The following is a 22,597-nucleotide window of genomic DNA, read 5'->3' as shown; positions in this document are numbered from 1 at the left end:
GTTGTTCTTCCAATTCCGTCTCTAAATTTTGTTGGAATGATCTGCTTAGTTGAGTCTTAAACACTACTACAGTTTGCTTGTAATTTTAGAGTTTGATTGAATATACCATTCATGTAAAGTTACTTTCACACTGTGGTTCTCAAAACCCTTTATGCTCTTAGAAACTATTGACGACCTCAAAGTTTATAAGGGTTTTTGTCTATTGTATTTACCATATTGGAGGTTAAAACTGAACATTTTTAAATACTTATTCATTTAAAAACAACAATAAGCCCTTGACATACTAACATAAGTAACATTATTAATGAAAAATAACTTTGCAAGGCATTCTTAGTGCAGTTTTATGCTTTATATTTTTAAAAAATGAGTGAGAAGAATGGCATTGTTTTACATATTTTTGCAAATGTCTGGCTTAATTGGGAACAGCTGGATTCTCATATCTGCGTCTACGTTTAATCTGTTTTGATATGTTGTTTTGGTTGAAGTATGTGAAGAAAATCCAGCCTCACAAAGATGTGTACTTGGAAAGGGGAAGAGTATTTTAATAGGCAAATAATGTCAGTGTTATTATAAGTATAATTTTGACCTCGTGGACGCCCTTTTGGGATCCATGGACCGCACTTTGAGAACTTATGCTTGAACTTTCTTTTCTTTAGTAGCCATTTTGTAGTTTTAAACTGGCTACTATCCCCAAACTGCTTCCCAGATATCTGTCCAAATTTTTCCTTTCAAGGTTCAACACCAGGGCTATCTTTTCTATGAAGCCTTTCCTAGATTCCTCCAGCTAGGAGGTCTCTCCTTCAGATTTCTTCTAACACTTAATTTGGATTTCTTCTTTTTATTATAGTTCTTTCTGTACATATCTTAACTCTGTTTCATTCTCGTATCCCCAACATGTGGCACAGGGCCTTGATTTTAGTGTTTGATAAAAAACTTGTTAAAGAACAAAGGCAATGATGTGTTATAAGACTGGAAAGGTATGGGTAGGGGAGGGGACCTCAGATGTGTAAGTACTTTAAAAAACAAACCTTGTTTTGGAATCAGAAGATCTGGGTTCAAATGCCACTTCTGCCATTTACTATTCTTATAGCTTTGGAAGAATCACTTTACTGCTCTGGGATTCATTTTTCCCTTCTGTACAATGAGGAGGTTAGATGACATGACCCCTAAGGTACCTTCCAACTCTAAAATCCTATGACCTAATTTTAAAATCTCCATTACTCTTCTGTTAAAATATATATATATATATTTAGAAAACTTGAGATTTTTCCCCCCACCAAGCTTTCAGTTCTTATCTTTCCTACTTCTTTCTTTCCTCAATTCAGGTACAGTGGTCTCCCCACAATGAAACTATCTTAGCTTCCAGTGGCACTGACCGCAGGCTAAATGTCTGGGACTTGAGGTAAGTCATTTCAATTTTTATCCAAATAGATTTCCATTTACATGTCTGTATGATGTGAAGCTTGTTTTAATTTGTTTTCTTCCTGCAGTAAAATTGGAGAAGAGCAGTCACCTGAAGATGCAGAAGATGGGCCACCAGAGTTATTGGTAGGTTTCTGTAGTCAGAGTACTCTGAACTAACTAATAATTGGGTTCTGTTGGCTTTTAATATCGAGTTTTCCTTCTCTCAGTTTATTCATGGTGGTCACACTGCCAAGATATCAGATTTCTCCTGGAACCCCAATGAACCTTGGGTTATTTGTTCTGTATCAGAAGACAATATCATGCAGGTCTGGCAGATGGTGAGTGCTTTTCAATCTCTTGGATGGGGAATAGGGAGGGGGGAAGTGGGTAGATTGGCAAGGTAGGTGAACTGAAGTATACGTTTGTCTTTATAAAACCTTTTGTCCGTCATCTGTCTAGTAGCTAGAGACAGAAAGCTGGAAGATTGGGATTTATTCTCTAGGCTTTTCCACTGACACACTTTGTAGTCTTGGCCAGAACTTCTAATGTCTCAATCCAGATAATTCTGCTTCTGAGAAAACTAATGAAAGCATTGCCGAAAAACCTTGGAAAACATTGTTATAGTAAGCACACTAAGTTGCAGTGTCCTATTAATGTACTGAAACACCATTTAATAGTGAAATAAAACTCCTGAGTAGCTTTAGTACTTTTCATTGTGTGGATTATAGCCCTAGTTTTATGTGGTTGGTTATTAAAGAGTTATGCCTTGCTTTATCTAGTCAGTGTGTCCCTTAAAAGTTGAAGGTTAATTCAATTTGATTATAACATGAAATGGGGGTGCTTTCAATGTAAAGGAGCCCCAGAGTATGTCCTTCTGGGATACAGATGAGCACCTCCTGATTTACCTGGTTTACAAATTGGGATTTAGAGTAGTACCTGTAAAAATAAATAGGTTTGAAGGTATTGGTTATCTGGAAGAAATTGGTGAAGCTCACATTTATAAAAATAACCTGATACATTTCAGTAGGAAGCTTGTCTTAGAGAAAATCCTATATTCCCTCAATGCTCTAACTTTTGTTGTTGTTTGGGGCAGGCTGAGAACATATACAATGATGAAGACCCTGAAGGAAGCGTGGATCCAGAGGGACAGGGGTCCTAGACATGTCTGCACTGGTGCTGATTTTTAGACTCCCCTTTCTTCCCAACCTGAGATTGATAACACTGGTTTTGAGACAGACTTTTTTTGTCCAGACATTCATCTGTAGGTATCTGTTAACCCAGAGAGTGAATGATTTCTTACTATTAACTATGGGGGGGGGGGGGGGGGGGGGCTTGACTCAGCAGAGCCACAGACCCATATTTAATTTTTTTCCAAGAACTTTTTATGAGCAAATCCAGCTCTCAAATCTGATATAGCCCCAAGAAATGGACCATGAGTGTTTTATTTTTCTTCCTATGCTATAACTGCAAGTTTTTCAGGCTAATTTAAGTAAAATTAGAATGGGGTAGGATTTATATCCAAGTGAGGAGTCTGAGCCACTGAGGTATTAGCATTGTAGGACGTCTGAACTGTTTCCTTTGTTTGTAGAGATTCAAAGACTAAAATTGGCATGGTTAACCAACCTTCTAGGGTACAGATCATCCCTGTTGTAGACTGGCCTACTCCTGCTGGTTTCCTCTGTAACCAGTCAAAATTTCTTATTGAAATTTTTTTTGTTTTATTTAATGGTTTTTTTTTTCTTCCCTAGTGACTGTTTACTTCCTCCTTTCACTTCTCATCTTATGGGGGACAAACAGCCATGTGAAATGTTGTAGCTATACCTGCAAAATATCTTTGTTCACCTCATATAGTTTTGCTCTCTAGTATATTTCTTGAGCTGTTTTCGTATTATTTCTTTACTTTCTGTGAATTTTTTTTTAACTTGGGACCACCAGGTTATAAAGAAGGTGTGTTTTTATCTGACAGATATACTACTGGTAGACTACCCAGTAATCTGAAAACAGAACAATTGGTAGCTGACATGAGCTTTAAAATTCTGGATGACTTCTTTTTTTTCCTTTTTCCTTTCTTTAAAAAATTTTTTTTTTTCTCCAACAAACCCCACACCAACTGAATTAGTCCTTGACCACTCGTTTTATATCCTTTGGGGTAACTTGTCCAACCAGCAGCCTGTTACTGTCCATGACTAACTGTAAGTGCTTATGATGGAATAAATTGTTTTTCTACATAAAAATTGCTGTGGGTTTTTATTTTATACCCAGAATTCATCAAGTACTAGAGCCTGACAGATATGAACAAAAGTAAAGCTAATATCAGTTTGTCAGAAAAAGACTTAGTTTTTCATAGATGTAAATGAAGAGACATCAGACAAAGTATCAGCAGGGCCTGCATTATTCTCATAGAATGTTGTCATCTTTTTGTTTTGAAGTTTATTGCTCATCCTTCTCTAAATAAATACATGGGTCTTCAAGAATATTAGAGACTGTTATAGAGAGAGTTCCATGAGAAATTTTAAATTTGGAAAAGGAGAGGTTGGCCCTTCCTATAATGTATTGGTTTTTTTTTTCCCCAGTCAGACTTGTACTTACAGGTTAGTGATAATGGCCTGTGAAAGGTTTACTCTTCAAGACCTAATACCAGATAGTATTCCAGGTACTTGGCCACCTCTTTTAGTAGCCAAGTACATCGTCTTATACCACAGTAGTCTTCGTGAGACTAAAATTCTGTGAAAGTCCAAATGGCTTTAAATATTTTGGTTTGAAAACTTCAATTGGTCCCTTGTTTTCAGGATGACACATGTGTGCTGTGTAGTGGAAACTATTGATATGAATAAGGAAACAAAACTACTGGAGCCCACAGCACCCTTATAAATGCTTAGCTTTAAGAAAAACTTCTATTTAAAGTCAGACACTTGTGGCACAGGTAAATCAAACTTTAAAACTCCACTTAATTAAAATGGGCTGCCTTGTTGACATTTGCTCTGCCTTACAAAGGCTTCGAGCTTTGAATCAAAGTAAGGCAACAATTTCTGCTTCATAACACTGCAAGGCATACATTGGTCACCGTTGGTGTGTCCTTTTCATAGCGTGCACATGAGTCTGCTAGGGGGCAGCAGGTGCTTCCATTCTTCAGTGCAATAAGCTCTATGCCCAACAAGCTGAAGGTTGCCTGGTATTCTGCTTCTGGCAGGGAGGGCAGCAAATCTCTTTAAAACTGATAGGCCAATGCTTACGCCTTTCACAGGATGGAGCATTTTACCAGGTCCCTCGTATTCCCTTTTATGTTGAAAAGAAAAAATGTCCAATGAGGCTTTAGTGCTCCTTCGCTAAGAGCTTTTGTCTTTTGTTTCTGGGTTACAGAGTCGGCCATAGATTTCTAAACAGCTCCTGTGAAGTAGAAAGAAAGGCAGGTTTAGATTATATTCTGTACAAACAAATATAATGTAGTGAAATACCACTGAAGCAATTCTTTTAAGACTGAAGTTGCCAGTGTACATTAGTAGAGGGAGTTTCCACCCTTGGACTTCCTACACTGATGAAATTGGCCTACCCCACTACCGCAGAATCTGTGAAGATGTTAGTGCTCTGTGTATTAAAGTTAGGGGGTGCTGTGTTAGGTTTCCATGAAAAGCCATCCGTCGTTACCTGTAAATTGGCCTCTGGTGTTCAGCAAAAGACATCCAGCTGCCACCATTAGCAATTAATTCTTTTAGGATTAACTTAGTTTCTTATTTGTGTTCTTGAAATGCAGATAGAGTTGTGTAATATAATAAAATGTCACTAATGACCTCTAGTTTAAATTAGTTCACTAGATCACCTTCTTTGGTGATGGGAACTGCACAAGTGGTTTCTTCCAAAAACAATATATACTTGTATACAAGTCTGGGTCAGGAAAAGCATCAAAAAGTTAAGTTTTGAAATTGTATGTCAGCTTAAGTAGACAGTGAATTGGATGGTATTGACACTTGTTCCAATCACAAAACTGGTTAGGAGACTTCTGTGCCTCAGTTTCTCCATCTGAAATGAAATCTGTCACTGACCCACCTCCCTGAGCAATTGTCAAGAATGACTGAAATAATGAAACAACTTTAGGACCAGGTGGTAAGGAGTTCCAGATAAGATTTTTTTTCTTTTAAAAAGCAAGTGATGACTGATTTATTAACCAGATTTTAAAATTATGTTTAGGGCGCTGTAAAATGACTAGTCGTGGACTTTGGAGCTTTGGAACCATGCAGTGGTTCTGTATGGCTTGATAGGCAAGGTACTCCAGATCTGGCAGCTACAGAATACTTCTCTTACCAGGGTGTCTTGTTTACTGAGTCCTAAGCTGTATGAAGAGTATAAGCAGCTTTCCCACTTTAACCAAAATCTGGAATCCTCGTATATAACCCAGTCTTTTGAACTTTGCCACCAACTGGGAAAGAAATGGGTAGCTTGATGTCAGACTGCCTCAGTTGGCTCAGATAGTAAATATTATGTTCTTTGCCCTGTGAATGATATTGACCTTGTGTGATATTTTTATGACTGTCACAGTCACACTAATTCGTGTGACTCTGCCACCTTAGATGGTAAAACTTCTGTCTCACTGCCACTGTAAGTTTTATGATTAGTGAATGTGGAAAAAAATTAGTCCGTTAGCTATTTTCCCCTGGAGCAGTATGCCTGATGAAGACCATTTAGAGTGACAAAACCTGGAGACTTTTTCCTTCTTAAGCCTTTCATTGTCCAGCTAAAGAAATCAATTGTGAGAGGTTTTGTACCAAATAGAAATAACGTGAGTTATGTTAGAAAGGGGGGCATCTTGGACCACGACCTCATTTCTCACAGTTGTGAATGGCTTGAGCTGTGTGTTTAGAAAGCCTGTGTCTTGGAGGCAAAGATCTGAAAAACATCTTTATCAGTACACAGTCTTCTAGGGCCAAACCAAAGCTGACTAGTAGAGTTAAGTTGTTTAGCACTCAGAGGATGCAAGCACTGCTCTCTCACCAGAGAGATCACCTTGAGACTGTGTCTCCATTCCACTTCCCAGAGGAGTGGGGGCCTCGAGCTGCTCTGCCTTCTTGGGTAGCATAGCCCTTTAAAAACACAAAGCCATTTTTCATCTGAGGGCAGACGACAGGAATTTTAAAAATCATTCCCCTGAAAAAAAGCAATCCTTCACAAACCTCCCCTTGAACTACCTCCCTCTTCTACCTCCTTAGCCTGCATGTATGGACAAATTTTGGGTAGCAGTAAAAACTGACTTATAAATAGAGAGCTCTTCAGTGAGGCTGATCCTTAGCTCCTCCATCTCTTTGTTCTTCTGCTGCTGGAGTTGTACTCGGCTTTTCAATTGCCTCTGTCTGTCTTCCATTTCTTCCATCTGTTCCTGTAGGAAAGAGCCAAGAGAATTTCTAATGAACCTGGGAGAGGGTAGCAGAGAGTTTGAGAGGGCTTTTCACAATTTCCTAGACTCCTTATGGAGCATGACTAGGGATGAATTTCAGTCTTCACTTGGCTTCTCTACTGTGTGTTCCACAGACCTCCATCTGCAAGAGAGGCAGCAACGAAGTCTTAGAGGGTCTGTGATAAACTCTTCAAAATCTTAGTGCTGAGAGACTTGATAGACCAGATCTTTGGAAGCTAGTTTTTTGTTTTATTTTGTTTTTTAATTCCAAAGCAGGGATGATAGGATCATTAGATCTAATATAATCTTTAATTGTACAGTTAGGATTCTGTTGAATTGGGAAGAGGGTAGGGATTTGAAATGTTAGGGACATAGGCCTTGATCCAGCAATACCACTGATAGGTCAGTGTTGCCAGATTTTTAAAAAGAGAAAAGGTTTTGTACAAAAATATTTATAGCAGCTCTTTCTGTGATGGCAAAGAATTGGAAATTGAGGGGATGCTCATCAGTTGGAGAATGGCTAAACAAATTGTGGTATGACTGTAATGGAATACTATTGTGCTGTAAGAAATGACAAGCAGGATGATTTCAGAAAATCCTGGAAAGACTTATATGAACTGATGCAGAGTGAAGTGAGAAAAACCAGGTCATTGCACACAGTAACAGCAATATTGTACAGTTATTAACAGTGAATGACTTAACTATTCTCAGCAATACAGTGATTCAAGACAACCCCAAAGAACTCATGATGAAAAATGCTATCCACCTACAGAAAAAGGACTGATGGTGTCTGAATGCAGTCCAAAGCACATTCTTTTTTACTTTTTCTCTTATATTTCTTTTGGTTTGAGTTTTCCTACACAAAATGACTAATATGGAAATGTTTTACATGATTGCAAGTGTATAACCTATATCAGATTAGTTTACCATCTCAGGGAGGACGGAGGGGAAGGACAGAATCTGAACTCAAAATTTAAAAAAAAAAAAAATATTCGGTGCTATCTCTCTCCTGATTGCTCCAATACTTTACCTGTACAATTTGTAATTGGGGGAATTTTTTTTTAATGTTAAGGACAGAAGGATTCTTAAGAAATTATCTAATCCAACTCCCTCACTTTGTAGATGAAGAAGCAGGCCCAGAACAGGGCGGGTACTTGCCTGAGTTACATGGCTAGCTAGTGACAAAGTCAAAACTAGTACCCAAGTCTTAAGTGGCAGCTGGTTAATGGCTAGTCAGCAAGAGAGTTTTTGTTGCTTGATGATAAGCTATATAAGTATGGTAGTGAACTGGATGACCCTTTTGATCCTTTCCAATTCTAAGATTCTGTGATTTTTGTTTGTATGTTCTGATATCTGAGTGGTCTTACAGTTGGCTTCAACATTTTCTTAAAATTCAGGCCCACAAAGGAGAGACAGTATCTCTGTCTACTATCCACTATAGGATTATCAACCATCAGGTGCTTAATAAATACTTGGTTATGGTAGTGATGATGATTACAAACATCTGAAACTGAATCTCATTGGCAATATCCATGTTCTACTGAGCCAGAGATATATGAGAATTTGTCCAAGAATTAAATAAGTTGATGGTAATAAAATAACACTAAGACCTTGGCCAGATCTCTGCGGCAACTGAGTAAGTCAGTTTAGTCTGGATACATTGCCAAGTGATTAAGTAAGGCGTTTGTCAGCCATTCACCAGTCTAGCTGTTGGTCCAGATCACAGACACAGGCTAGTTGGGATTAGAAGGTGTATCTTGAAAGGGCAATGACTTCACATTCCTCAGACTCTGAAGCCTAGTTGCTTCCATTTTCTGGTCTTTAGTTTCCTCTGAAAAGTGAAGGGGTTAGACTAAATTTGTCTTGGGCTTTTCCCTGTTCTTACATGCTCTGACTAATGGAACAGGAATTCAGCTTTGGTACATCTCACTCTTAGAAGGGCCAAAAATATTTACTGTCTTGAGTCATCCTTGATGTTGCACCTGTGATACCGCAGTGAGTCCACAGCAGGAAAGCATTTCACTTCTCTCCTTGCCCCATACTTTTCCCATGTCTGAGCATCTGCTCGTGCTGTGTCCTACCCCTGAAATACCTGCCTCTCTGCCTACTGATGTCTTGCCCAGCAAAAATGTTCCCTTCTTCCAAGAAACATTCCCTAATCTCACCAGCTGGAAGAGAGAGCTTCTGATGTCAACACTTTACACCCCGCTTACGTACTTAGTACATGTCATATTTCATTAATATTTGTATTGTTAATCTACCTAGTTTATTAAGTACCTACCGTACAGATGAAAAGCAAAACCTCATTACTACATACGCCCTTTAAGGGCAGTAACTGAGTCTCATTTTTCTGTCTTTTCCAGCAGAGTACACGTGGTTGGCTATTTTTTTTTTTTAATGTATTTGTTGAGTGGAAGAGGAATTTTGCCTGGATCCCAGAAGCTATAATTCAGTATCTGGTTATTCTTGACATTATCCATGCACAATGACCAACTGTCAGGGAGCATTAGTCTAAATAGTCTATGGAGTACTGATTCTTCCTATGCCTTAGTGTACCTACTTGAATATCTTTCAAAAGCAATTGTGCAGATGAAGGAAACTTGTATCATTGACAAAAGGGCTGAGCCCTCAGGGTACAAACAGTTTTTATTGTGAGGAAGAGTTGAGCCCGTAGTGTGAGGGGCCACTTCCCATTTATCCTGCACACTGCTGCCAGATTTATCATATGAAAGCACCACCTGTTTTAAAAGCCTTTTGTGGCTTACCATTACCCAAAAGATAAAGTTCAAACTAGTCTGTCATTGAAGATTCTCCACTGTTTGAGCCCTTACCTGTCTCTCTGACCTTTATTTTCCAGTGCTTCTTTACACAAATTATTCTGAGCCAGCCAAACTGATTCATTGTTCAGGAACGTGCCATGTGTATTTATTCTGTTGCTTATATTTACTACTCCCACAACCCTTGTCTGATTCACGTCCTGCAGTGAGTAGTTAAAGCAATTGCCTAGGCCTGCCATGTTATTTCAGTCTCTGAAATCCTTTTTATCAACCACTCACTTGGCACGTTGTAGGTATTCTATCTCACCAAACTCAAGCCCTTTAGAGGCTGTTTTTACACTTCCTTCTATCCTCAGGGTCTAGCACTGGGCCATAAACATAGACTAGACTAATTAATAAATGCTTATTGATGGAATGATTCAAATCAACAAGTACTAAGGGTCTACTCTGTGCAAGACCTAGGAGATAATGATAAAATACAACCTTCAAAGACTTTACAGGAAGGTCATAATTAAATACATAGGAAAGTCAAACAATGGCCAGTGATTCATGGAGAGAAGGATCACTTTTAACTGGAAGACTAAGGATGGGGGCATGGAAGAGGTGGTACACCTTTGTAACCCCCAATGTCTAATATAGACATTAGGGCACTAAACATAGATGTGACTATTCAGTAAAAGCTTATTGATGAAGAGTGAGTCGGGGCACACATAAGCTGGACCTTGAAGAGTTTTGATAGGTTGGGACTGAGGAAACCATCTCAGGCTTGGGGATTAGGGTGGGGAGGAGGTGCCACAATCTTATGTAAATGGGCAGAGGTAGGAAAGGGCAAGATGAGACAGGGGATCGGCCAAGTAGCACACTTTGCCACAAGCATAGAGTGCATAAAAGGTAGTGAGATAAGACTGGGACCAGGTGGTGGAGGACCTTGAATGTAAGCATATGGTGTTTAAATTTTATCCTGTAATGGTTTTTTGAGCAAGGTGATGCTGTAATCATACTGGTAGGAAGATTACTTTGGCGTCTATATTATAGATGCCATCACGATTACAGCCCAAACCAATCTGGAGGCTACTGTAATACACCAAGCAACGTAATAAGAAGGAGAGTTAGAACTTGAGGGGATGCCCATCAGTTGGGGGATTGCTAAACAAGTTGTGGCGTATGATTGCAATGGGATAAGAAATGACCTGATGCAAAGTGAAGTGAGCAGCACCAGGAGAACAATCTACACAGTAACTGCAGTATTGTAATGACAATTGGCTGTGAATGATGTAGCTACTCTGATCAATACAATGATGCACAACAGTTCCTAAGGACTCATGATGAAAACCACCGTCCACCTCCAGATAGAGAACTGATGAACTCTGAGTGCAAATTGAAGCATGTTTTTCTTTCACTTTATTTTTCTTGCCTTTTTTTCCCCTTCTGCAACATGGCTAATGTGGGAATATGTTTTACATGACTTTATATGTATAATGAGTATAGTATTTCTTACCCTCTCAATGAGTGGGGAATGGGCGGGGGGAGGAGAAGAATTCAGAATTGAAAAAAAAACCATTTTTTTGAAATAATAAAGGTGGCTGTGGGAGTGGAGAAGATGGGAGAGATAGGAGACAATGTGGAGGTAGAAACCAAAAGAGTTGGCAGCTGACTGGAAAAGGGAGGAATGATAAAAGAGGAGGAGGAATCTAGGATGGCAAAGGTTTCATGACTGGGAGGATGGTGATAGCACCCATATAAAATAGGGGAGTTGATAGGAGAGGCAGATGGAGTTTACAATGGGGAGGAGGAGTAGCCTTGAAATATCAGATGCCAGGAAGAAATATTTAGCAGAAATCAACTAGGAAGTTTTTGTCAGCACTACAATTCACTGGAAGGCTGTCAACCTTGTGCTTGACAAGGTATATCCAACACCTATATCCCTTCTTTTTAGCATTTCCTGTAATGCAGCTCCCCCTCCAGCAGGGGTGGAAAAAGGTGCTGGCTCTGAATAGCCTTCCAAGAGCTGGGTAGCTTGAACTTTTCCAGGGGTCAACTGGAAATGAGCCCTGAGATCGCCTGGCTAGAAGTCCTCAGTCCTAGAATTAATTACCCTAATGATCCTCTCCCACTAATAACAATGCCTGGTATAATTCTTCATTGGTTAACATACTCCTGCCCCTTTATATTCTTCCCATTCTCTGATGATACTGAACTCATAGCTGTCGAAATAGAAACTCCCAACTCCAGCCTTGTTCCCGTTCACCTCAGTGTCCCAATCCAGATGTGCTTGCCCCTTCCACCATGGAACACCTGCTCCATAATTAAACTTAGTTTCCATTTGAAACTTTTCCCTCTCTCCTTCCATCTTCTGGCATTCATTAAGACCTGGCCACCTTTTTAATACTCCACAACTCATTGCTCATAGTAAGGGAACTGGAATACTCTCTGTTCCCCAATACCACTTTCAGACTCTACCTACCACCTTCACTAATCATTTCTCCTCTTTTGAGGTTCACACTAACCAAATATATCAGCCAATCCAGAGCCCACTGGCAATTACCAAATCCCAGGCCACATTCCCTCCTTCCTCATTGAGTTTAGTGTCTCTCTTAGACTTGCCCTCTAGCCCAACTCCCTATATACAGAAGTCCAGAGGACTTCCTTATATATACACTGATGTTTACTTAAATACCCTAACTTCCCAGGTTCTCATTCTGCTTAGTTTCTGTGACCTATTCTTCCACTCCACTTTCAGCTACACATGGGGACGGTCATACCCTTGAACCTGCTATTGCTCACTAATGTTCACTTTAAAATTTATGAACTTTTGTCATGAAATTTTATCATTTTGCCATTCCAGCTTCCCTCTGCAATGTGATCCCTACCCTGTTTTTGGTCTTCATTGTGACCTCCAAACCCCCCTACCCCTTAATACTTTCTCAGGCTATCGCCTCTAGCCTGGCTACACTTTCCTCCTTTCCCAGTCTCAATGAGTCGGTGAACCAATTCAACTCTCCACCTTCCTAGAGGCAGCTAATAATGGCAGTAATGGATAAAGTGCTGGACCTGAGGTCTAGGAGATCTCCGTTCAGATTCAGCCTCAGACATTTACTAGCTATGTGACCCTGGGAAAATCACTTAACTTCTCTGCCTCAATTTTCTTATCTGTAAAATGGGAATAATAATAGCACCAACCTTCCAGGGTTGTGAGGATAAAATGAAAATATTTGTAAAGTGCTTTGCAAACCTTAAAGCATTATATAAATGCTGTTTATTATCTGCTACTCTCAAGTCTCTAGCCCCTTTATCGGATAACTGTTACTGATCATGTCTTGCCAAACCTGGATTACTCCCACCCTCTGCCTCTTTTAATCATATGTTGCTGGTAGCTGGAAGAAATTCAGGAGAAAAAGACCATTACAAATTTATGTTATCTAATATCAACTGGGTCCATTGCAACAAGGCAGTCCTTCAATTTCTCCCTAATTGATTCTCTGTCCCACTCACTATAGTGACTGCTCCAAATCTCTTCACTCTTAATCCTCCCATGGCCTCCTACCTCCCCAACTCCTCATGTAAGAATCTTGCCTCATATTTCACTGAAAAAAAATGGAAGCTATTTGCCAACTTCTCTTTTTCTCATTTCACGTTCTTTCTGATATCACTGCCCATCATCTCCTCTTTAATTCCAGTGTCTGATGTTGAGGTGGCCCTTCCCCTTCCAAGACAGACTTTCTACATGCATTCTTGTCCCATCCTCTCCTATCTTCCCCACTCAGTTGCTCTCACTATTATCCCCACTCTCTAATTGTCACTCTCATATCTACTGATTCCTTCCCTACTGCCCACAAACACACCCATGTCTCCCCCCTTCTTAAAAAAAACCCAAAACTCCTTTGATCCCACCATCCCTGCTCACTATCTTCCTTTATCCCACTTTCCTTTCTCAGCTAAATGCCTTAAAAATGCTGTCTATGTTCTGTGCTTCTGCTTCCTCTCATTGCACTGTTTTTTAAATACTCTGCCACCTGAATGATCTCATTCAACTGAAACTGCTTCTTCATAGCCAATGATCTCTTGAGTTGCCAAATCTAATGGACTTTTTGTAGTCATCATTCTTCTTGATCTTTCTACAGCATTTGACACTGTTGGTCACTTTCTCCTCCTGGGTACTCTGTTCTGGGTTTTTCTGATACTACTCTCTTTTATTTCTCCTTCTACCTGTCTGACCATTTTTTCTCAGTCTCCTTTAATGGACTTTCATCCATGTAATGGCCACTAACTATGGGTACCCCCCAAAACTCCACCCTTTTTCTCTATAGTAGGGGTTCTTAACCTGGAGTCCACACACCCCCAAGATGTCCCTGGATAGATTTCAGAGGGTATGTGAACTTGGATGGGAAGAAATTACATCCTTATTTTCACTAATCTCTAACTGAAATGTAATAGATCTCTCAGTTATTGAAAGACACTCTGAGACAAGGACCATAGGCTTCAATAGACTACCAAAAGAGTCCATGGCCACCAAAAATGATGAGAATGCCTGCTCTTTACTATCTCACTTGGTGATTTCATCAGCTCCCATGTGTTCAGTTATCATCTCGGGGCTAATGATTCCTGCATCTATATATCCAACTCCAGTCTCGCATCTGAGTTTCAATCCCATATCACTAACTGCTTATTGGGCATTTTGACCTGGATATCCCATCAGCACCTCAAACTAAACATGTTAACAGCAGAACTCATTATCCTCTCCCAAAAACACATATACACACATACACCTAAAAACAAACAAACAAAAAACCCATCCCTTTTCTGAACTTCCCTATTACTGATGAAGGCACCACCATTCTTCTAGTTATCCAGGTTTACAACCTTGTTGTCATCCTTAACTCCTCACCCTCATGCCACATATCTAATCAATGACAAAATCCTATGGTTTCTACCTTTACAGCATTTCTTGTACATTCATTTCACGTCATTCACACAGTCACCACCCTAGTTCAGGCCTTCACTACAATATTACAATAACCTTCTAATTGGTCTTTCTGCCTCATGTCTCTCCCCACTCTGATCTATCTTCCATTCAGCTGCCAAAATGATTTTCCTAAAGTGTGGGTCTGACAGTCAGTCTGGGACTCTGACCACATTATATCTACTCTCCTCCCACCCCACCTCAATTCTATATACTCTGGTGTCTCCCTGTTAAACTTCCAGGATCAAATATAATGATCTTTGTTTGGCTTTTAAAACTCACAACTTGGCCCCTTAGCTTTCCAGTCTTCTTATCTTTTACTTCTCTCCATGCATTCTATCATCCAGCCATATAGGCCCACTTGCTGATCTTTGCAAAGGGTACTTACTTCATTTCCTCTCGCCATGCCTTTTCACTGGCTATTTTCCATGCCTGTAATGCTGTCCCTCCTCTCAGAATTCTAGGCTTCCTTCTAGACTCAACTCAATTGCCACCTTCTGCAGAAGGCCTTTCTTGGTCCACGAGTGAAGCTTCTCCTTTAGCTTCTATCTATTGTGCATGTGTCTTGTATGTACCAATTTTTATACATGTTGTTTCCCCCCATTAAAATGTAAGCTTCTTGAGGGCAGGAACTGGTTGTTTTTTTCTTTTTTTTAATATCTCCAAGGCCTAGCATGGTTCGTTGCATGTAATAAGCACTTAAATGCTTGTTGATTGACTGAATTAGCACAATATGGTAGAAGGTGCTTTATAGACACAAGACTAGAAGGGACCTCCAGATGTTATCTAACTCTACTACTTGGATACCACCAGTCCCCTAGTGTCCTATCCCATCCCATTTCCTGCTGCCTCAAGACTCAATTTCATCTGTACCATTTTTGTTAGTTTTCTAATCACATCAGGATCTCCAGGTCAGGAAATTCCAAAACTTCTGCCAGTGATTCAATACAGCATTTAACAATCCCAACAGGAACATATATATATATATATATATTTTTCCCCTGATATCTAACCTCTCTCCCTCCTGCTGTTTTAATAACCCTAGCTGTTTTCCACATATGTGGAAAACAGACGCTCCCTCCTCCATGACCTTAAAAGTATGTAAATCCCCTTCAAATTTACATTCTCCAAGTTAACCCTTGTTTCCTTCATTCTTGGTGGGCCTACCCTGTACTGTTTCACCTCCTCATCCCGTTTCTGTCTCAGAAGCAAGATCTGGTCTTCCAGGTTCCTGTTTTGCAAACTGAGTTGTCTGGCCTCTCCTTGTAGCGGTCTCAAGGCCTCCTTCATCGCTTGAATTTCTGCCTGTGTTTTCTGTAATGCCTTTGCCCCAGCATCCTTCCTCTCGAGGAGTCTCATCAGTTGGGGTTCATACTCTTCTTCTAGGCCCTGGCGGCTTTCTGCCATGAAACTCTCAAACTCAGCAGAGAGCCTCCGGCTCTCCTGTAGAAAATGGCTATCCCCCTGACTCCGAGGGGCTTCTAGCTGCTGCCGGAAATGCCCTTTCTGTTTCTCACATGTGTCTTTGAGTTGGGCTAGCTCCTCGGATAGTCGGGCAACACGAGTGGTGAGCTCCTCCTGGCAGGTGGCAAACTGGGCGACTTCCTGCTGCCGGCACTCCAGCTGGTACTGGTAGGCTACACATTCTTTTGTCACTTTGAACAGCTTTTGCTTCACCACCCGGATCTCCTCCCTTAGCCCGTCGCACTCCAGCTCTCCCTGGGCATGTAGCTTGTAGGCAGCCAGGATGTCCTGGTGGACCTTCTGTACCTCCTGTAGAACTGGTTCCCGAAGCAGCACTAGCTCGTGGATGAGGCGGTCGCGCTCCTCCTCCAGCTGTGCTACAGCTTCAATGCATTGCTGGAAACGGCACTCCAGCAGCTCCAACTCCTCTGGACTCAGGCTGTCCTCAACCCTGAGACTCTCCTTGGAGGCAGGCTTCTCCTCCGAGCTGCCTTTCTCCCCTTGTGCGTTGGTCTCCTCTGGATTTGGTATCTCCTCTGGGTCAGCTCTCTCTGTCACATGTAATGTCTCCTCTGGAGTAATTGTCTCCTCTTGGTTCAGTGTCTCTGGGTTGAATATCTCCTTCACATGCAGTGTCTCCTCTGGGGTGACTGTCTCTCTTACATATAGCGGCTCCTCTGGGTCAGCTTCCTCTTCTGAGTTCAATGTCTCTTCTACATAGAGTACCTCATCAGCATCATCTGTGCCTCCAAGGTAGAGAATGTCCTCTAGGTTGATATCCCCGTGTAGGGACAGAGTCATCTCTGGGTTCAGGGCCTCTTCCCCTTGTAAGAATTCAGATTTCTTCTGTTGGAGTGAAGCATTGTCCTCTGCCCCTGAATCCCTGCAAAAGAAAATTCTGAGGTCTGTGGAAAGCCATAGTGAGGATGGGACTTTGTGTATGAGAGTGATTTCTGAGACTTTGATCATGTCACTCTGAGCCCTGGTCCTCTAGTGGCTTTTACAAGTACACACACACACACACACACACACACACACACACACGCACGCACATTCTCCCTCTCTTCCCCCTTCCCTCTCACTTCCTAAAGTGATTTCCTGAAAGTACAACAACCACCAGGGAAACTGTGATAGCCAGTGTAGTCTGGGTACACTGACCAGAGAGAGGTGACAAGAAGATATAGGATGGACCTGTGTTCTTTCTAAAGACTCTATAACAGAGGTTCCCAAACTTATTTGACCTACCACCTCCTTTAAAAAAAAATTACTCAGTCCCCCCCCCGAAATCTACTTTCTTAACCCTTTAATTTTTTTTAAATTTGCATCATTTCAAAAGAATATAAATATTTTTTAGTGATGCATCTTAAATTTAATAATTTATTTTTAATTTGTGGGTTTTTTCCTGTACTCAAATTTTGATGACACAATATTGCATCATAGAACCTTATAGTATTGTAAGCAAGTCATTACATGCACATATTGCTGCCCCATGTACACTGGACTTCCCAACAATGCTACATGCTCACCTGCTAACACTTGTTTGTTAAGACTGTCGGTGGACTTGACCACTGATCAGTTATAACTTGCATTTTTCGTGTTTTTTTGAAAAATAATGTAATCACTACGACTTTAACTCTGTTATACAACAGATGAAACATGTACAAATGGTTTTTCAAAATTTTCTTCTCTTCTTTCCTTGTTTCCATCGCCCACTTATTTTTATTCAATGGCCCCCAATTGTACCTGAGGCTACTACCACCTGGATCATGCTAGCACCTCAGGAGGCAGTATTGCCCACTTTGGGAATCTCTGCAATTCTATAAGATCTAAATGAACTGCCTCCACAACAGAGTATTTCATAGAATGTTCTGAGCCCAATGGCACTTAATCCAATGCCCTAATTTTCTAGATTAGGAAACTGAGGCTTAGGGAGGGGGAATGATTTGCTTGAGGTCACACAGTAAATGAAATAACTGGGATTTAGATTCAAATCTTCTAAATCCAAAGTCACTGCTCCATAACACACCTCTGTCTTGGAAAGATGAATTCAAGCTTAAGATTTGTGCCCAGGATGTGAGTCCTCACTATCTACAATCCAAATTTCCTATAAAGGCCCTGCTTGTTTCTTACCATTGTGGCCAAAATCCTGTGGTACTACCATGCATCCCTTGCTCTGCCCTTTGGCAGCCCTGAGGAGGCTTCAAACTGAGACCCCAACAGGTTTTTTCAGATAGATCTGTTCAGGAGAGCCCTGCAGCTTCCCAGGACCTTACAACTGGAAGGGACCAACCCCTTCATTTTACAGATGAAGAAACTAAGGAAAGAGAAAGGATTTGATTGGTCATACAGCTGCTGAACTGCATCCCAAGTCTGCTGGTTCCCCCCTGTCCTTCTTTCAGTATACCTAATGGGTCACTTCAACTTTAGAAAAAGTTGTCTGGACACAGAATATATTTTGGAATTGCTTTGTTTACTCTTAAAGCAGTTTAGGAAGGAGCAGGACTTAGAAGAAAAAAAACCTTCTTTTAAACATTTGTGCCTTCTAACAGATAAATCTCAATGATCCATGTTGTGGGCTGACTGAGCTGCATCTTTATGTCAAGCTGGCTCTCTCTACTCACTCATTTCTCCCCTCCCCCAACTTTCCTGCTCTACTGTAAGATCATTAAAACTGATTTTAATGTTTCATTTCCCACCTCAAGACACATTATTTTGCAGAGTGGGCACTTGATAAATGCAGGATTGAGGGGGAAATTCGTGGCACAGTGGACAGAGCGCTGGAGCTGGAGTCAGGAAGACTCATTTTCCTGAGTTCAAATCTCCTTAGACACTTAATAGCTGTGTGACCCTGGGAAAGTCACTTAACCCTGTTTGCCTCAGTTTCCTCATCTGTAAAAGAAGCCAGAGAAGGAAATGGGAAACCACTCCAATATCTTTGCTAAGAAAACACCAAATAAGGTCATGAAGAGTCAGACACAACTGAAATGACTCAACAACAAGAAATTGGAAAGGTAAAGAGAAGCCCTCTAATTTCATTGGCAGAAAGAAGGAATAGCATCTTCACTACATTTTAGTCTTAGACAGTTGTCTAGGCTAGAGCACTGAGAGGTTAAGGGACTTACCCAGGGTCACACAGCCAAAATGTGTCAGAGGCTGGGCTTCCTGGCTTATAAGCTAGCTCTCTTATCTACTACACCTTACTGATTCATTCCATCTACCTCATGAAAGGCTGGTGGATTATCTGCTGTTTAGAATTTACATGTGCCCAAGTGTTCTACCCCTTGTCATTGGTGTAGATAATTGAGAAGTAACTCTATTAGCTTCCAACTCTTCAATTCAATCTCCTGTCACTTGGCAGGGGTGTCTGAAGGATGGATGAATCCTTTAAGGACTTGGCTTCTTGTACAAATGAGGATCCAGAAAAGCTTTTTACACAGCTGCTCCTCTCCCTAATAGAAGTAGGTTCAACATTGGAGGAGGGGCAGGATTATGGGAGGCTTCTGGGACATAGAGAAGAGTTTAACTGGAACTCTAAGGGAGCCTCACTCTTCCCTGCCTAGTCCTTAGGGGATTTTCTACCCTCATTCTATGACTGTGTGTGTGTGTGTGTGTGTGTGTGTGTGTGTGTGTGTGTGTGTCTTGGTGAGGGGTATGGGGGGGGGAAGATTGTATGCAGGTATGTATGTGCAACTTCATCTTTTAGCCCATGGGAAAGTCAGGCCACCCAATCCACTCAATCCTCACCTCTCAGGGCCATGCCCTCCTGGAGCTTTGGCTGGCTGACAAGAGTGAAGGGAAGTGAGCAGTTAAAACCTTCTCTCTGAAGCTCCCTTTCCACAGGTAGGGACCAGGTTCTCTCCTCTATGGTTTCCCACCCCCAAGGCAAAGATCCTTGGGCCCCCAAAAGCAACAAACTGTGTGAAGATGCAACAATCTGTGTGATTCCTCCACACCCACCCTTTTGACATTGGCCAAGGACCAAGAGGCCAGGTGCAGGAGAATAGTGGAATTCAATAACTCAGGGCTCTGGGGTCACTACTTTTTTTGTTGGAAGAGTGGGGGGTGGGGAGAATGGGGAAGACCCTTGAAGACAATGAGACCGGGTATTTGGCATTCCTGCATTCACTGTATTTGATGATTCATACCTATTAGAAAGGATTGACTCCCTTTTTGGGGAAAGGTCCCCCCAAAATAGCACAAGAGAAATAAATTTTCCAAATACACACGCTCACACAGAGATGTCTGGGCTAGGTTGGGCTGGGCGCCCCTGCCCTTACTTGAGTTTTCTGGATTTCTCGGCCCCCACCCCGAAGAAAGGCGCCGGGGAGCCCTGCAGTCCAGCTCTGCTCATCCCCACGTTCTGGGCGGGGCCTGACACTTTAACGGATCGGGTGAGGATCCTGGGGTGGCGTGGGGCGGGGGTCATGTGGACAAAGGGCGAAGGGACGGGAAGAAGTTTGGGAGAAGCCGGTAGGTTGCGGAAGGTCCCTTCCCTAGCCCCAGGCTCAATCCCGCCGACCTGTCCCCAAAGCCGGGAGGGGCAGGGCGAGCGCTGCAGACCCCTCCACGGGCCAGTCCTACCTCTCCAACCCAGAGGCTCCGGCTCCTTCCCCGCAGGGGCCGCCCTCCCGGGGCTCCTCCGCGCTGGCCATGGCTGGGAGGGTCTCATGGAAAGCTGCAGCCCCGGGTTATTAATATCCCGGCCAGTGCCTCGCCTCGCCGCCAGCTGCAATACCAGCTTGCAGCCCAAGACATCGGATCCCTCCGGTGCTCCCCTCCCCCGGCGGCGCGCCCACTTGGCTCTCAGCCTTGGCCTCGGGCCCAGAGGGCGGAGAAAAGCGGTCCTGGACTGGTCAGCCAGCCCTACCCGGGGGCTGCCTGGCCCGGGTGGGTGGGGAATGTGGAGGAAGGGACTCTGGGCTAGGGGCGCCTCAGCAGGGAGGTTGAGTCCACACTGATTCATAGACTCATAGAGCCGGAAGGTACCCAAGAGATCATCTCTAAGGGGTCCTTTTGGGTAAAAACAAAACAAAACAAAACCCAAAACCCGCCTCATTTTACAGAAAACCGTGGCACAGACCTGGGAAAGACTTGCCCAAGGTCACTTGGCAAGTTAGTGGAGAGTCAGAGTTAGAACCAGGCTCCCTGTCTCTTATTTCAGTATTCTTTCCTCTACACCGATGCCTCCTCATCACTTCCTTGGTTGTATGGGGAACGTCAGGTAAGGAGACTGCACTGGGGTGCAGGAGAAAGTGAAGGGCTGGTCCGGATCCTGGCCCCATTCCCACTCCCTTACACACGCCCCTCCTTCCGCCTTTCCACACCCTACCCCTCCCAGCTCAGGCTCCACCCTTCGGCTCCACACTACCCAATCTGAACACCCTATCCCTCCCCTGAAGGGGAGGAGGGGGTACCACCTTCCTCTCCCACCCCACCCCCAACCCCGCGACCAATTAAGAGCTCCCTCTGCTTGACCAGCCAGATAAGGCTGAAATGGCAAATGCTGATGAGATGGATGGAGCCAAGACACCTTGGCACCACGCCCTGAACTTGAGTGACCCTCTCAGAGTCCATGCCGTGGAGAGCATTGTTGTTTAGGTGCAGGTTGGAGGAGATGCCCTCTGAGGTCCTTTCCAGCCTCCATTCTGCGGATTTCTTTATACAGTAGGTAGAATATGCATGGAATTCATTATTCCAATAAATTTCTTTCGCAGCTTCAGTTGTGGTAAATCTGAGATGGCTAAGGAGAATGGATCTTCCCAACCTTCTGGTTCAAAAGCTGGGCAGAGTTCATAGGATCTACACCCAAAAGGCGCCTTGGGCATCATCCTGGGCAACACCCTAATTTTACAGAGGGGGCTGAGGCCCAGCGATGTTAAATGACTTGCCCAGGGTCACACTAAAATAGAGCATGGTTTTGTGGAAAGAACACTGGACTTGGAGTCAGTGGACCTGGTTTTGATTACATGTGTGATGATTATATAGCTGTGAGACATAAAAACCTATCTCCTTACAATTGAAAATGAGTTTGTTTGTTTTGAGACTGTCTCCTGTCTCACCCAGACTGAAAGTGCAGCTGTCCCTCACGGGCCCAGTCCCACTTCTGATGGGCAGGGAAGCTTTGACTCACTCTATTTCTGGTTGGCCCCTCCTTAGGCAGATTGGTAGCTTACCAGCCTAGTGGCCACTTTCTCCTGGGTACTCACTCTATATTGGTGCCAGATTTCATGTGGGCATCCAATTGGCCTTCATGCTACTGCAGCTCAAAACTCCCAAGCTCAAACAATCCACCAGCCTCAGCTTCCTTCAGCAGGGAATATCAGAGTGTCACACACACAGGCCTGAAAATGAATATCTTGAAGAGGACAATGGAGAAGCACATAATGGGTGTGAACAGGCTTAAGTCTATAACAAAGAACTTCAAAGAAAACAAGAGTGAAGGATATCTATCCCCTGTATGTGGCTAGGCTGAGGGATAAAAGTGAATGGCACGGTGTTCCACTGGTATTCTCACAATGTCAGGAGAAAGCCAGGAAGACTTCTAGACCAGTGGGCAGCCCCATTGGTGAACTTATGGGAGGGCCTAGACGGGAGTCAAGGGCATGG

At 42.5% G+C, this 22,597-nt stretch overlaps 2 protein-coding genes across 6 annotated transcripts in view; one reads left to right on the top strand and one right to left on the bottom strand.

The window, feature by feature from the left end:
• Window positions 1–2,722, top strand: part of RBBP4 (RB binding protein 4, chromatin remodeling factor) — a 28,799-nt gene extending 26,077 nt beyond the window's left edge. For both annotated transcript variants that reach the window (XM_027864487.1, XM_027864486.1), the window contains exons 9-12: window positions 1,326–1,402; window positions 1,491–1,548; window positions 1,632–1,742; window positions 2,498–2,722. In XM_027864487.1, the coding sequence (XP_027720288.1) occupies window positions 1,326–1,402; window positions 1,491–1,548; window positions 1,632–1,742; window positions 2,498–2,563 (312 nt within the window). In that variant the 3' untranslated portion in view covers window positions 2,564–2,722. The remainder of the gene's footprint in view (window positions 1–1,325; window positions 1,403–1,490; window positions 1,549–1,631; window positions 1,743–2,497) is intronic.
• Window positions 2,723–4,279: 1,557 nt separating this feature from the next.
• SYNC (syncoilin, intermediate filament protein) lies at window positions 4,280–21,216 on the bottom strand. Of its 4 annotated transcripts, none has more exons than XM_027864682.1 (5): window positions 21,072–21,216; window positions 15,695–16,874; window positions 6,648–6,772; window positions 6,391–6,479; window positions 4,280–4,791 (listed from the first exon to the last, which is right to left on the bottom strand). In XM_027864682.1, the coding sequence occupies exons 2-5, from the start codon at window positions 16,790–16,792 to the stop codon at window positions 4,781–4,783; spliced, it is 1,323 nt and encodes a 440-aa protein (XP_027720483.1). In that variant the 5' UTR covers window positions 16,793–16,874; window positions 21,072–21,216; the 3' UTR covers window positions 4,280–4,780. The 4 variants fall into 4 exon arrangements, with proteins under 4 accessions (XP_027720483.1, XP_027720481.1, XP_027720482.1 ...); XM_027864680.1 differs by lacking the exon at window positions 21,072–21,216 and adding an exon at window positions 20,573–20,643; XM_027864681.1 differs by lacking the exon at window positions 21,072–21,216 and adding an exon at window positions 20,573–20,643 and having other exon boundaries at window positions 6,403–6,479.
• Between the last annotated feature and the right edge of the window lie 1,381 nt (window positions 21,217–22,597).

This window comes from Vombatus ursinus, unplaced genomic scaffold, assembly GCF_900497805.2.
Source record: "Vombatus ursinus unplaced genomic scaffold, bare-nosed wombat genome assembly UNPS02014775.1, whole genome shotgun sequence".
Taxonomy (NCBI): domain Eukaryota; kingdom Metazoa; phylum Chordata; class Mammalia; order Diprotodontia; family Vombatidae; genus Vombatus; species Vombatus ursinus.
The sequence above is the reverse complement of the archived record's forward strand: the minus strand, read 5'-3'. Positions and strand labels throughout refer to the sequence as shown.

Coding starts and splice junctions, on each gene's coding strand:
- SYNC (XM_027864680.1), bottom strand. CDS start 20,643: ATGGCCAGCGCGGAGGAGCCCCGGGAGGGCGGCCCCTGCGGGGAAGGA. Junction 16,875..20,572: donor GGAGCCTCTGGGTTGGAGAG/GTAGGACTGGCC, acceptor TTTCTTTTGCAG/GGATTCAGGGGCAGAGGACA. Junction 6,773..15,694: donor AGGAGGTGAAACAGTACAGG/GTAGGCCCACCA, acceptor TCTTTCCTACAG/GAACAGATGGAAGAAATGGA.